Source organism: Diabrotica virgifera, chromosome 4, assembly GCF_917563875.1.
Source record: "Diabrotica virgifera virgifera chromosome 4, PGI_DIABVI_V3a".
Taxonomy (NCBI): domain Eukaryota; kingdom Metazoa; phylum Arthropoda; class Insecta; order Coleoptera; family Chrysomelidae; genus Diabrotica; species Diabrotica virgifera.
The window spans coordinates 64,103,264-64,119,872 of record NC_065446.1 but is presented as its reverse complement, the minus strand read 5'-3'; the positions used below and the strand labels follow the sequence as shown (position 1 = coordinate 64,119,872).

The 16,609-nt window shown below is 32.2% G+C and overlaps 1 protein-coding gene across 1 annotated transcript in view; it reads right to left on the bottom strand.

The window, feature by feature from the left end:
- Nucleotides 1–8,851, bottom strand: part of LOC114325839 (uncharacterized) — a 269,045-nt gene extending 260,194 nt beyond the window's left edge. Inside the window, exon 1 of the mRNA XM_028273971.2 lies at nucleotides 8,626–8,851. Within this exon, the coding sequence (XP_028129772.1) occupies nucleotides 8,626–8,691 (66 nt within the window). The 5' untranslated portion in view covers nucleotides 8,692–8,851. The remainder of the gene's footprint in view (nucleotides 1–8,625) is intronic.
- Between the last annotated feature and the right edge of the window lie 7,758 nt (nucleotides 8,852–16,609).

Here is a 16,609-nt window from a genome sequence, read left to right as displayed (position 1 = left end):
ACCAACACGATCTTCATTTGGCTTTTGCCATGATATATTTGCATTATAAGTTAATTGGTTTTCAATCGGCCATGAATTATAAAAACGTGTAATAGAAATTAGACATAAATGAAGCCTTCAGTAAAATAATCTCGAAATAACTAACATTTTAATTGCAATTCTTTAATGATTTCATTACAATACTACGAGTATATGGTAGATATTAAAATTCATTAAATCCTTTAAACTGAATTCGAGTAGGATTTAATTCGGAAATAATTATGAAAACTATTAATTAATTTATTCTGTCGACTATAATAATATTTAAATATAATTTTCTTTCTTTATAATCACTCAATAAAGAGAGTTATTAGCTTATCCTTTAAAAAGAAATGTTAACATTTGTATGTATACACCGGTATTTTAGGCGTTAACGCCCTTCCGGTAGGGATCTATGGGGGAGTATCACCGAGACGCAAGCCCTTATCCCTTGCCGTACTGCTCCCTCATAGGCCGATCAGACGCCCGCATATTCCAGTCTAAGCGCCAGATTCATATTTAGAATTTTATACTGACGCGTTAGCCTTTCTGTTTTCCGATGACCTGGCTGGGCTCGAACTCACATACCTCATGGCGAAGTGAAGTGGCGATCAGCCGCTAGTCCCACTGAGCTGTCCGATCGGTTAACAGTTACCGAGAAGTATTATTACTAAAAAAACCTTACTGGCATCAATGTGCACACATGAGGATTGGCTGGGACACTTCTGAAGAGCTTCAAATTAGTGATGTTGAAAAAGTATCTATTCGTTACAAAGTACTCGTTACTTACGAATACCGAAAGTAACGATTACTATACAGAGAGGCAAATCGTATACTTTGATTACTTTGATTACTCTGATTACTTCGTACCAATCGTATCAGAGCGAGTACCTATTTGAGTAGGTACCTATTGGATCTACAATCGCTTGATATCGGAATCGAAACGGTATTCCACCAGTTTTCGGTATCAGTAGATACAGTTAACTAAAATTTTATATATGAAGAGCGAAGGCTATGGAGATTATGAAGAGTTTTACAGGATTATAGGGCCCTGAGAAGTAGCTGAAACAGAGGGAGACATATCATTTAACAAAGCATGCACCCGGAAACAGATGTCTATACGATTTTTCGAGGTAGATAATTCACAGAATTTCACAAATGTTCGTTCCTTTGAAAATAAAAATGCAACACATTATATTTTCATAAAATCCTTTATAAAAGGTATATTTGTTAAAATCCCTATACAGGGCTACATCAAAGACAGAATTAGTTTTCGATCGGTTGACCGATCATCATCAGTGCAATCTTAGAATCTACATGCAAACCACCAAAGTAAAAATAACAGGGTAAAAACCCTTTACAATTGATCCGTACCTCGGGCGAAAAACATTGGATATCTTAATCATCCATGTTATAATTCACATCTTTGTCATATGTTCCGATAAATCGAGGAGCCGATGCTTATCAAGGAATGCTTATCAAGGAGCCGATTTTTTTAAACTTTTACCTCGTTTAAACGCACCTCTTGCGTCAAAGTGACGTTGCCAGTGGTGTACCTAGAATAGGTTGATTAAAATTAAAAAATCAAAATAATAAAAATAAATTTTACAAAATTTATCAAAATGGAAAATATAGAAAGAAGTTTTTTGAATAAAATGGATTATGGTCTTAATATGGTTAATTTCTTATTTTATTTTTCAACACTCACGAAATTTTTGACAAGCATTGACTTTTTGAGATTTTTTAACTTTGACATTTATCAAATCCGTACGACACTGCATTTTACAGTATTACAATATAAAAATTAAAGTGTAAACTATTCAGTGCCCGTAACTGTACATAGCGACTTACAACTTTTTGCATTGTATTTAGGATTAGGATGATGTCTGGAAAAAAGTCTACAATAGAAAAATCGGTGGAAATGCATCATTACATTTTAAAGTGTATAAAATGCATCGAAAATTGCACGAACATGTTAAAATCAGTATATTAAGGACCAGATTTTCTTATTTAGGGGTAATTAGGGTCACTGAACACGAATATGCAATCACAACCCACGGTTATTAGACTTTATTACGGTTGTCTTGTCCGACGGTGGTGGGGAGACTTATATTTTTGACTTTACGTCACAAGAGTTTACATTCCCATATTTTTAAATGATTTTCGATCATTGAATGTATGTTATTGTGTATATATGTGTATTATTTGTGTTATTATGAAATGATTAGACAAATAGTACACATTTTATCTTATACCGGGTGGTGAATCGTAAAAAGGGCCATAGGAAACTCAATGTAAAATTCTGAATTGTTGAATTCCTGCTTCCCTAATTATTTTACATCAAAAGTCATGAGAGAATACTTTAAGAATTAAAATCTGTATTAAAATCAAAAGTTAAAATTGTTCTACGATTTAAATGCATTCCAAAATTTTGAAAAATATGATACATTTGCCACAATAGGTATGCGTGTAAAAGTAAGGCCACACTTTACTATTTAACTGACAGTGCTCACACCGCTCACACCATTAACTGAATAAAAAAATCTTTATTATTAATCCTTTCTCCGCAACTGAGGGTATCTTATCAACTGTATTGTTTTTAAACAATAGTTGATAAAATAAATATATTGACAGTTCAAAAATGTGAACATTATTGCATTGTGTGTGGCCTAAGTTTGGGCTGAAAACTAAAATTTATTACATTTTTACAAAATTTTGGAATATGTTTAATTACGTAGACCAATTTTAACTGTTATTTCCAATACAGATTTCAATCCTCTACAAATAGTTTCTAATGTCTTTTGATGTACAATCATTATTAGGGAAGCTGGAATTCAACAGTTCAGAATTTTACATTAAGTTAATGCAAAATTTTGACGCATGTCAAAATTCTCAATGTGTTTTAATTGTATTCATTTTTTTCGAATCCTGAGAAAACTAATAAATATTTTTGAAAAATTTAAACTCAGAATGAAATACTACATTATTGCCGAGGGCTGAAAGTCCCTGAAAACTTCTATAATGTTTATTTTAATAAGTAACAGGGCTGAAAATAAAAGAGAAGTGTGATATTTAATTTCAAATATTTCATTCAATAGAATCTGCTTGTTTATTCTAAGGGGCTTTCCGCCCTCGGTAATAATGTAATCTTGCATCCTGCGTTTAAATTTTTCTAAAATACTTGGTTTTCTCAGGATTCGAAAAAAATCATATTACGATTCAAATGACAGTAAACTCTCGTGACGTAATTTCACCCTTAATGTTCATTGGTTAGTCGATTTAGGCAACCGTAGTAATGTCTAAGAACCGTGATCACAACCGACCTCCGAAGCACCTGGATACCAAGGGTTACTGCTAAGGTACGCCATCTAGAGTTTGGGTTTGTTTTGGCACTTAATTGATGCAAACAGAATAATTTTTTTAATTATAATTAGCCTGGACAAAATTATGTCGGGCACCCCTTATTTTTAATAATTTTTAACATAATAGATTACAAAAATCCACGAGGAAAAAATTTCCTGTAGATTACATATCATTTAATTTCTATCCATTAAAATGATCGGTGAAGGTGGTTGTTATATCGGATCTTATACTTACACGAAATACTGAGAAATGCGATTCTGGATATGATTACCGGTAGGTACTCAAATACAAAAGTAATCATAGTAATCAAAGTATCCTACTAATACTAATACAAAATATGTACTGACAAATGCGATCCTCGATATGATTACCGGTACCTACTCAAATACAAAAGTAACAAAATTAATCAAAATAATCAAAGTAACGAATACTGTAAATGATTACTTTATACAAAAGTAACGATTTGTAACGATTACTCGAAAGTAACTATAATCAACATCACTATTTCAAATACGAAGAGGAGTAAGGCAGGGCTGCATTTTGTCCCCACTAATATTTAACATAAATATATTCAGAATTCAGAGTTCCTTTTCAATAAAGCAGTGGTTAATGTTCAATGTGGTATCAAAATTAATGGCGTTAATATTAATAATTTGAGATACGCAGTTGATACGGTGTTAGTTGCAAATAATTACGAAGAACTTCAACATCTGATTAATAGGATTGCCACAACGTGTGATGAATACAGACTCAAGCTAAACACTGCAACGACAAAGGTGATGGTTGTCAGTAAAACGCCAACACAATCGTAAGTGGTAACAGCTTATGGTGAACAACTGGATATATTTAACAGTATCACCGATCCTGGTTGTAATCTAAATAAGAAATGGAACATGAGCAAATAAATTAGAATGCGTATAGAGAAGGCCAAAGCTGCATTATTTAAGATGAAGAAACTGTCATGTGGAAACAACGTTACTTTGAGTTTGAAAATTAGATTGGTGAGATGTTATGTGTTCTCTAATCTTTCATATGGTATTGAAGGTTGGACTTTAAGGCAAGCCGCATACCAAAGAAACATGAAACGAAAAACATGAAACGTGAAACATGTTTCATAAAAATAAAACACTGCTAAACAAATCTCAAAATCCACCTACCAATGAAACGAGTGTGATTCATGCTCATGACACATTTTTATTTTCGGAGAGTTTCATAAATGGCCGGATGTATATTTGTTTAGCAGTGTTTTATTTCCATGAAACGTAATTTACGTTTCATGTTTCTTTGATGTGCGGCTTGCCTAACGGATACACTTCTCAAGAGACTGGAATCCTTTGAAATCTGGGTGTATCGGAGAATCCTACGACTAAGTTGGGTGGATAGAGTTCGAAACGAAGTTGTTTTGCATCGGATGGGAAAGTCACGGAAATCGTCAGAAGAGTTAAAAATCGCAAACTTGAGTATTTTGGCCATGCTATGCGACACCCAGAGAGATATATTAGACTCCATTTAATAATACAAGATTTTTAACTCCGCCTAGGACGGTCCCAAGCCCGGCTGAAAAAGGAGGAGGGTTGTGAGTAGGGCTAGCAACCCTACCACGTAAAGAACACAATCGCTAAAGAAACATCTACTGTTGGCCTCGGAAACAGGTCGGATAAAACGATGACGAACACATCGAGGAAAATGGACACGAGGAAAACAAAATATATAGGATGTTGGAATGTCCGCACGATGAGAGATATAACAAGAGCATTGCAAATAGCAAGTGAAGTTAAAAGATACAAAATCCAGATCCTAGGGCTAAGTGAAATAAGATGGAAGGAAAAAGGTAAATATAAATTAAGCTCTGGAGAAACGCTTTTGTACTCTGGCAAAGAAGGAAACGAATCAAACTGTGAGAGTGGTGTAGGATTTATGCTAGATAGAGAAGCTACTGATGCGTTACTAGAATGGGAAGGAATATCAGATAGAATAATTTATGCAAGATTCAATACAAGATGTCAGAACACAACGATAATAAATGTTTATGCCCCCACCACACCAATGAGAAAGAACTACCAACGAAAGAACTTTTCTATGAACAACTACAATCACAATATGACAAATTGCTGAAGAAACATAAGAGAGACATCTTCATACTTATGGAAGACTGCAACGCTAAAATTGGTGAAGCAAATAAAGATAGAGAGACAGTAATGGGCACAGATGGCATAGGTACAAGAAATGAAAATGAAGAATTATTAATAGATTTCTGTGCCCAGAACGGGTTTGTTATAGGCGAAATCTTTTCTCCCATAAGAGAATACACAAAACAACATAGACATCCCCTGACGGAAAGACACAAAATCAGGTCGATCATATTTGTATAGCAAAAATATGGAGAATGTATCAACAGACCACACACTAGTACGAGCAAAACTGAAAATCAGACTAACTGCCAAAAAGAAGCACAAGGATAACAATAGGATCAGATACAACACGCAATGGCTTGACAATGAAGAAACAAGAAAAAGATACCAGGAGGAATTCGACAAATTTATAGGAAGAAAAGAAGTAGTTAACGAAAATATCGAAGAATCCTGGACAAACCTAAAAACAGCTATCAAAGATACAGCCGAATACGTCCTCCGCAAAATTGGCAAAGCACAGACAGCATACGATATGTTAAATAATATATGGAAATCTAATGAGACAAAATTGGACACCAAAGTAAAAAATCTTCAACAAAACATGACACTGTGTGTCCTTCATCGTTAAATGCTTAGGAAAAATTCTAAGAATATTTTGACCCAACAGAATCACAAACTCAGACTTATGAAAAAAAACGAAGCAATAACCAATACATAAAGAAATAAGAAAGAAAATATGGAAATGGGTGGACCATACTCTGCGGAAACCAGACACAGACATAACAAAACAAGCATTGGAATTCCAACCTCCAGGAAAACGGAAACAAGGGAGGCCGATAAATACATGGAAGAAAACAATTATTAAAGAAGCAGAAAACGTCGGCCTAACCTGGAAAGAAGTTACAGAAAAAGCACAAGATCGGCAAAAATGGAGAATGACAGTAGATGCCGTATGTTCCAGTAGGAACGAAGAGGGTAAGTAAGTAAGTAAGTAATAATACAAGGCAAGGTAGACGGAAGAAGTGGGCCAGGTCGAAGAAGAACGTCTTGACTTAGAAACCTGAGAGAACCTTTTAACAGATCCTCTTTTCCGTACTGCCATCAACAAAATTACTATAATCAATTTAATAGCCAAAGCTCGATAATCGAGCACGGCCCATGAACAAGAAGAAGAGAAGCATAACTTTGCTGCTATTATTCATAAAATCAGAAAAATTGTCGTTGTCAAAAGCAACCATAAACATTGAAACTTGCAAATACACGAATTAAAAAAACAGCAGAATCCAACAATTCAATCAGAGCCCTGTAGGGTTTTTTGAGGGTAGTTTGAGAAATTAATAAGTACCTTATTTTAGCAATACTCCCAAATCGGTTGCAAATTAATGATACCCTAATGAGTTTGTTATAGTAGAGCTTTTCGATTCGAAAAAGTTGGTTTGTGTATTAACAGCGAAAATGGTGTATTTTAGAGATATAAATCAAGTAATGTTTAATTGGCACGTTTATTGTGCTACTAATGCAGGCAACGGAGGCAGCTCAATCCGTTCATAAACGTGTGTAATGCATTGTGTATTAGTAAGACAAAACTAAGTCAGTTTTGTAAAACAGAAAGAGGATATAAAAGCATAATATTAGTAAATTTAGTCAAGTATTTTTATCCCTGTTTTAACATAACCCTTATGCGTGATTGCGGTGCACAACAACACACTGTCCTTCTGTTGAAGAATACCTCCGAAGGCGGTTCCCTGGAGTTTTTGATGAGATCCTGAATGCGACCGAAAATGGCTTAGATTATAATATTGATACTTTAGATATTGGTTTGTATACTTCATTTAACGTGTTCTATTGTTTGTAATTATGTATTTTTATTGTATTAATAATTAAGAGGAATCCCCTATGTTTTTTTTTGTATAATATCAAAAACAATATAAATATAAACAATATGAAAGGACACCGCACACATCTTATGGAAAAAACAATGTCATTAAAATTCAATACAATTTATACGAATAGATTCGTTTTAAATTAACCGTCAATTCTTATCATTGCGCCAACTCCTAATTATGATTAATTACGGCGCAAATTGCAATTAAAGTTTATCGAAATCACATTTTTGGAGTCAATAAAAGTGTCACAATCACTATTGCTCTGGGTGCTATTCAAAACAGCTTAAACCCCGCTGGGCCTAAGCGGATTAGTGAAACTATTATAATAAGATGCTTAAGAGCCCGAGAAGATTTATGAAGAACTGATAATTTGGATATTTTAAAATATTTTTTCTCTCTCTAACTTTTGTAAGTACCCATTTGATTTCAGATTTATTTATATCAATTTCTGCTCTTATTATTAAAAATTCAGAGTTGGCGCAATGATAAGAATTGACCGTTAATTTGAAACGAATTTATTCGTATAAATTTTATTGAATTTGAGGGACATTATATTTTCCATAAGATGTGTGCGGTATCCTTTAATTTAAAATATTTTGTGTCTCAAATCACGTAGTTATCATGATCACCAATTAAGATTAACTATAAAGCTTCTGTAGAAATACCATCCTCCAGCAAAAAGCTCAATATGGTAATTGCCACCTATTTTAAAGAAATCGGACAGGTACAACCTAATAAGAGAAAGAATATTAAATCGTAGCCCAAATACACATAACTTGAAAAAAAGTAAAAAAATTCAATAACAAAAGAATAAAAGCATTAACTAAACAAAGCTTATAAAGTCCTACAATGTTTCAGCGTTTGATGTGGAGAAATTACATAGAGATATAAGTACATACACATAAAATAAAAAATTTAATAGCTTTATCACTAATAAGCCCAAAAAATGTATTTTCGTTATCATAGATAAAAAATAGTTCATATTATGGTGAATAATATGTAAATGGAGGAAGAGGTTTCATCATTGTTTTAATACTTAATGTTAAAGGAAAAGGTCCAAATGGCTAATTCTGACCAAAGAAAACTGGTGAAATATGAACAATAATATTAATGTTAAATAATACTTTTTATTATTACAAAAATGGTAGAACAAAATCCTATGTATAAATCAATATTATTAAATTGTTTACTATGCGTAAAACATTTAATATACTTGTTAGACTTACGGAAATGGTGAAGGCGCCGATGAGAAAATAGAGCAGCAGCTTATTAGAGCACATTGAGTCGCGCATCTCTGCCAAAATCTCACGACATTTCACACTTTCACACGGACACGGACTCACACGTTTCTTCGGGCGGCGCGCTAGTGCGCGTTTGGTACTGTCTAACGACACACTGACACCACGTCCTCCGCCATGTAAGAAACGCACCACTTCTTCAGGGCTACGAATGACTCCGGTCGGCTCCGGGGAATCCGGAGACTCCGGACTTGACCGTCGAAGCGTCATGTTATTGCTTAGTTTTGCGAATTGCAGAGAAGATTCCGATGCAATACGCTGAAGAATGATGAGTGTAGTACGCGTTAAGATGATATTCAGCGATTTAACGATTTCAGAATTTTTGTCGATAGTTTATAAAGGTTTTTAAGAAATAGTGAATCATTTTACGTAAAATGTATCAATGTCAAATGTTATTTACCACATAAAGAAATATTTCGGATTCATGTTAATTGTAAAATAAAATATAGACCCATCCAAAAAAAATCTACTTTATGGAAGCCATGAAATCGCTTATAGACCGATCAAATAATATTTCAATACATGTAAATCAAAATGTAATTCCGTACAGGTTGGAATAAATTTTTTGTCAAAGTTTAGGCCAAAACAAATGATATTTTCAAGATAGTATATGATTCATAGGAGGGGATCATTGTTTAAATAATTAAAAATGGGTAATTTTTGCTCAAAATTTACTTTCTCTAGTGCTGCGTTAATTCATATTCATATTAAGGTTTTTACAATTTATTTCTAGACCTACTAAATTAAATTTGACCCTTAATTTATTTAAATAATTGTAAATAAAAATTGAAAAATAAATTTCCAAAAAAACATTATTTGCATTATAAATAAGCACTGTCAAACATTTTGTTTTGCATAGAAAGTTGGGCTATTGTATCAGTATAAAGTGAAAAAAAAAATGGGTTGATAAATATTGAGTAGTTTATGAGATATTTAATCTGTTTATAAAAAATTACCATTTTTTCAATTGCAAAAACGCGGTTGTTGCCGATAGATTATACAAGTTTTTAAGGTCTCATTTTTTTTACTTTTATGTATGTTTTCGATAAATGTATTTCCAAATCAAAATCTCAATTACACACTCCTCAAAAATGGCGTTTGACAATTGGTGTAATTTGTTTAAAACTTGTTTTTTAATATCATCGCCGGGATTAAAAATTTTGAAATTATTTTTCGATATACATATTTCTGGTAGTTTTTGATACATTAGCAAAAGAAAAAAAATTTTAGAACCATTTTTTGTAGAGATAGCTTTTTAAAGTTTAAAAATTCATAATTTGTTTATTTCTCAATATTAACATCGAAAAGTGCGTGAGTACATCTATTTACTACTTAACAATGGGATTGATACACATAATAAAAATTGTAGAATATTTTGAAAAATAATGATTTTCATAGCTTAAATGAAAACTTTTTGCCTGAAAATTGGCGGAGGAGTAGTTTGCGATATCTCCGTTGTTAATGGACGAATTTCAATGTTTTTGTTTTAATTTGGGGTAGCATAGAAAAATAATAACATCTGCGTACCCTCTTTGCAATAAATATTCGTTAATTTGTTACAAACAATATTTTATCAAAAAAAAAATTTTTTGTGATAAATAAAAGTTGGCACTAAAGATAACCACAAAACAGTATTAAAACAAATCTTTATTTTAAAAATCTGACAAAATAGTAAAATTTTGTTAACATAAAAACTTTTTTCTTTGTACAAATCATTGGGAACATCTCGCAAAGTTATAGTAAATACAAAAGAAAATATATAAAAAAAAAATGGAGGACCACTTCTATTATAAATCTATTATGTATGTAAGTGAATAAAAATTAACAACTATATACACAATTTTTACTGTACTACATGTTATATAAAGATTGTAAAATTAAATGTAAAATACATAATAATTTTTTTAATTTTTGTATAAAAAATGTTTTGTGTCAATTTTTATTTATCGCACATAGAGCAAAAAAATTTTAAAAAAAATTCTTTATAACAAATTGACGAATATTTATTGTAAAAAGTGTCATTTAGATGATATTATTTTTATATGCTACCCTAAACTAAAAAAAACCATTGAAAATAATCCATTATTAACGAAGATATTGCAAAGTACTACTGCAGCACTATTCATGCAAAAAGTTTTCATTTAAGGTCGCTACGAAAATCATTATTTTTTAAAATACTCAAAAATTTTAAATCTATGTATAAATGACATTGTTGAGTTGTAGGGTTGATAGATGTAGGTACTCACGCACTTTTACATGTTAATATTGATAAATAAACAAAATATGATATTTTAAACTTGGAAAAGCTATCTCGGCAAAAAATGAATCTAGAAATTTTTTTTCTTTTACAAGTGTGTCAAAAACTACCAGAAACACGAATATCAAAAAATAATTTCAAAATTTTTAATCCCTGCGATGTTATTAAAAAAAACAAGTTTTAAACAAATTACACCAATTTTTAGACACCATTTTGGAGGGGTGTTTAAGTCAAATTTTGATTTGTCAATACATCTGTCGAAAATATACATAAAAGCAAAAAAAATAAGACCTTAAAAACTTGTTTACTCTATCGGCAACATCCGCGTTTTTGCAATTCAAAAAATGGTATTTTTTTATAAACAAATTAAATATCTCATAAACTACTCAATATTTATCAACCAATTTTTTTTTCGGTTTATACTGGCACCATAGCGCAACTTTTACTGCAAAACAAAATATTTTATAGTGTTTATTTATCATGCAAATAATATTTTTTGGAAATTTGTTTTTCAATTTTGATTTACAATTATTTAAATAAATTAAGGGTCAAATTTAATTCAGTAAGTCCTACATAAAAGATTGTTTCTTAAGTTTTGCAGAAGAAAAACTGTAAAAACCTTAATAAAAACAAGAATTACCGCAGCAGTTAAAAAAGTAAATTTTCTGCAAAAATTACGTATTTTTAATTATTTAAACAATGATCCCCTCATATGAATCATATATTTGAAAATATCTTTTGTTTGGACCTAAACTTTGATAAAAAAATTATTCCAACCTGTACGGAATTACATTTTGATTTTATTTTATTTTATTGTTCTATTATTTCTATGAGTTGGTAGTAGAATAGGTGGTATCATGGTTAATTATGTATCATTTCTTCTTTTTTCTCTTCTTTATAAGCAATTCTGCTTGTTCATTGGCGGATTGATACCTCTATGGAAGGTTGTCACTCCATCTTTTGCGCGGTCAGCCGATACTTCTTCTACCGATTGGTCATTTATCTCTTGCTATTTTGATCACACGTGTCTCTCCCATTCTGCTTATGTGGTTATTCCATTCTTTTTTTATATTTAGAATCCATTCGTTTACACACTGTACGTTACATTTTCTTGTAATGTCTTCAGTCCTCTTTAGATCTCTTAGCGTATTTCCCGTAATTCTTCGCAGCACTCTCATCTCTGATGTTTCCAGTAGTATTTGTGTTGTGCCTGTATCGGATCTTGCTTCTCATGCACATGTTATTATTGGTCTTATACTTTCTTTACAAATTCTTGACTTCATCTCAGTGTTAATATGTTGGTTTCGCAATATAGTGTTATTAAGACATCCTGCCCCTCTATTTGCTGATTGTTGAAGTTGATTTCTCACTTCTTTGTCCAGGTCTCCGCAGCTGGACAATGTGATTCCAAGGCATTTTATCTCCATTACTTGTACTATACTCAGTGCTGTTTTTGTGACGGTACGCCGTACCGGTACCTCTTGGTAAAAATAAAAAAAAAACAACAAAAATATAGACAAATTTCTGAATTTTTTCCTTGCTCCCAAATCGGTTTAAAACGCATTTATTGAGGCTAAATCTAAAAAGTTTTCCTGAGGGCGGACCCCCCTTATGAACATTCCCCAGACCCCCCCGGAACATTGCGTACCGGAACCTATATTGTTACAAAAACCGCACTGACTATACTGATACCATCAATTTATATTTTACATCTGATTGGTTCTTTACTGATTACTATTGTTTTAGTTTTCTGGGATGAAATTGTAATATTGAATTATTTGGCTCGTATATTAATTCTGTGGATTAATCTTTGCAGACTATCTTCATACTATATAGGCTATCAATATTGCGTCGTCTGCGTAACAGAGTATTTTTACTTCTTTTTTTCCTATTCTGTATCCTCTTCCTTTGTAAACGCTTTTGGTGATTTCATCCATGATTAAATTGAAGAGCATATTGGTAGGGGAGCCCAAGCGAGGATTTTGCGCGTTACTCGAGCGCGTCAGAAAATCACATGGGGAGAAACCTTGTATCTGTAAATGCACCTCTACCATAGATGCACTCTTAATACAGGGACGTGCGTAGGGGGCAGTCCGTAAAAAATCTATTTTTAGAAAAACTCGAAAACGTCAGATTAAGACAAAGTAAATTACAAAAATCTGACGATTTGAGAGGGGTGTAAGGAAATGGGCGGGCCACAAAGTTTCACAAAGAAAAGCGAATATTTCGCGAAATAAATGTTAGATCGAAAAATTAAAAAAATGCGTGTACAATATTTTTCAAAAATTTATCGAATGACACCAAACACGACACCCCACGCAGATGGGGAGATGTTGTTTTAAAATCTTATAGGCACTCCCATTTTTATGGCAGGTTTGAATTCCTTATGTAAAAATAAGTAACTTTTATTCGAGACATTTTTTCGAATTATCGATAGATGGCGCTATAATCGGAAAAAATCATATTCGGAAATGGAAAATTAATTTTAAAATGAAAAATTCGCTCTAAAATAAAAAACTTACTTTTTTGGTTTCAGGATCTAATCTTCACAACTCAATAGGTCCCCATAACGCTTTAGTAACGGCATGTTTAGCATCCAAGGCTCCCCTATTATAGAGCTGAATGGGTCCCTCTGTTTTATGCCACTGCATATGTATACAGGGTGTCCCGAAAAGATTGGTCATAAATTATACCACACATTCTGGGGTCAAAAATAGTTCGATTGAACTTAACTTACCTTAGTACAAATGTGCTCATAAAAAAGATTACAGCCCTTTGAAGTTACAAAATGAAAGTCGATTTTTTTCAATATATCGAAAACTATTAGAGATTTTTTATTGAAAATGGACACGTTCATTCTTATGGCAGGAACATCTTAAAACACAATTGTAGTGAAAGTTGTCCACCCCATAAAAAATTTATGGGGATTTTGTTCTTTTAAACCACCCCAAACTTTTGTGTACGTTTCAACTAATTCATTATTGTGGTACCATTAGTTAAACACAACGTTTTAAAATTTTTTTTGCCTCCTAGTATTTTTTCGATAAGCCAGTTTTTATCGAGATGCGGCTTCTTTTTCAATGTATTTACGTAAAAATTGTTTGTGGGTTTTGTTCCTTTAAACCTCCCAAATGTTAGTTTGTGTACGTTCCAATTAAACTATTATTGTGGTACCATTAGTTAAACAGTGTTTCTAAAACTTTTGCCTCTTAGTATTTTTTTTTAATAAGTCACCTTTAATTGAAATGTAGCTTCTTTTTCAAAATATACCTAAAAATGTAAATTATAAATAAATTTTCAGATATTTAACAGGTCTCTGTAATCGTACTTAACCATATACAAATATGTGATGGATTCGACAAATATTCAAAATATCTCGATAAACACTGGCTTATCGAAAAAATTATAATAGGCAAAAAAGTTTAAAAACATTGTGTTTAACTAATGGTGCCACAATAATAATTTAATTGGAACTTACAGAAAAGTTTGGGGGGTTTAAGGGAACAAAACCCCTATAAAAATTTTATGGGGTGCACAAATTTCACTTTAATTTTTTTTAAGATACTGCTGCCATAAAAATGCCTCATGTTCATTTTCAATAAAAAATCCCTGAGAGTTTTCGATATATGAAAAAAAAATCAATTTTCATTTTGTAACTTCAAAGGGCTGTAACTTTTTTTGTGTGCATTATTGTATATAGCTAAGTGAGGTTCAATCAACCTATTTTTGACACCAGAATCTGTGGTATAATTTATGACCAATCTTTTTGGGACACCCTGTATAGACGTGACATTTATGTATTGAAATTGTTATTTTTGGAAAAATTAAGCAAAAATGGAATTAAATAGAGCAATTATTATGAATAATAATTCTATTTAGATCTAGAAGTAAAAAACTAATCGTAAAAGAGTATAATTGTAATAATAAGAAAAATGGTTTAACAACATACATCAAAGCAGCGATTCAATATCTTTAATTTTTTGATGGCGTAATAAAAGCAGGTGCGACTTAATTCCATCTCCAACTAATAATAATAATAATCCTTTTAATCCTGATTTCAGCACTCTAAGTCTAAATTTGCTTTGCTCCTCTAATTCATTTCTACATTCGCCATCGAACCACGTTTTCTTAATTTTTTAAATTTTTTCTTTACTGTTTTTGGCTAATTTTACCATACCTCCCTTAATGGTGCCCTATATTTGTTCTGTAACTGTTCTGTATCTGTTTTCTCCTTCTTTGGTTCTGTCCATACCTTTGTTAAATGTTGTTTTTTCATTTTCTGTCTTTAACCTTAAAGCTTTAATTATTTTTTTGTTGATCTGTGTTTAACTTCTGCAGAACTGTTATGATTTTTTTCATTCTCGCTCCTACAAAATTGGAAAATCTTGAGAGGAACTGGAGTTCAGGTATAACACTCAAATATATGAATCAACATATATAATAGCATATGAACCCTTGCTAGTTATAAACTTTTGCTGGACCAAAATTATTCGAGAACGATATCGGCAAATTGTCATGGAAGCTACCCACGCCTAAAATTTGGGCACGGTACTTAAAGAAGAAGAAAATTATTCATCATATGACTAGTTGTAATTATTATATTTATACTAGGTCTTGCCTGCAAATCAGTTGTGCACAGCACAACAAAGAGACTACAGACTTTTATAAATAGGTCCTTAAGGAAGATCCTAAAAATTTAGTGGCCTAATAAAATAGCGAATGAAGAACTATGAAAACGAACAAAACAAACCAGTATAATAAAGAGACAGAAGAAATGGAAATGGAACAGCCATATATTAAGAAAATATCCTAGTAACATCACAAGACAAGCACTCGATTATCAACCTGAGGGGCCAATGAAGAGGTGAAGACTAGATAATACCTAGAAGAAAGCAGTAACCAGAGAACACAACAGAATTAAGTTGGGGGAAGTGAAAGAAAGCGAGAAACAGAGGAGAATGGAAGGAACTGGTACGCAGATTAACCAGAGAATAAACACAAGAAGATGCGCTGAGCTGGCCACCATCCATCTTACACCACCGGCCAAGAAACTCAGATGCGCCCAATACTCCACTAGGAGCGATGGTCCAAGAGAGAGAGAGAGAGAGAGATAGAGAGAGAGAGAGAGAGGGGGGGGTCTTGCCTAATTTTTTATAAATAATAAATATTTTTCCTTTAATATAAGAAGTTTCTATAAAAATTATAATGCGTGAATATCTGGAATTATATAATCGGTTACTAATAATTTTTAGTCGTGGTCATCTATTGTTAAATTTTTTTTATTCAGAAGTTTCATAAAATAGCGTCGTTATAACTATAATTGGTTTAAGGAATTTTGCAACCGAGATAAATCAATGATTCTGTGAAATTTAACAATACTATTATTTTTTTTTTATAGACCGGGCAGTATCGTCGCCCCCGCTAGTGAAATTATTCCGATTCGATTTTTTTGCACAAACTTACTCAAAAAGAGGTCCTTATAACATATCGACAGGGTGCCGGGCGGTGCCGTGGTCGAAAAATTTTTTAAACAATTTTTTTTAAACAAATTCACAAAAATAATTTTTTTATTTCCAATAATTTTTTTCTAGATAATTTGGGCCATTCTGAGCAAAAAAGGTCTCTTGCCATTTTTCTATAAAATTGACTGTTGTC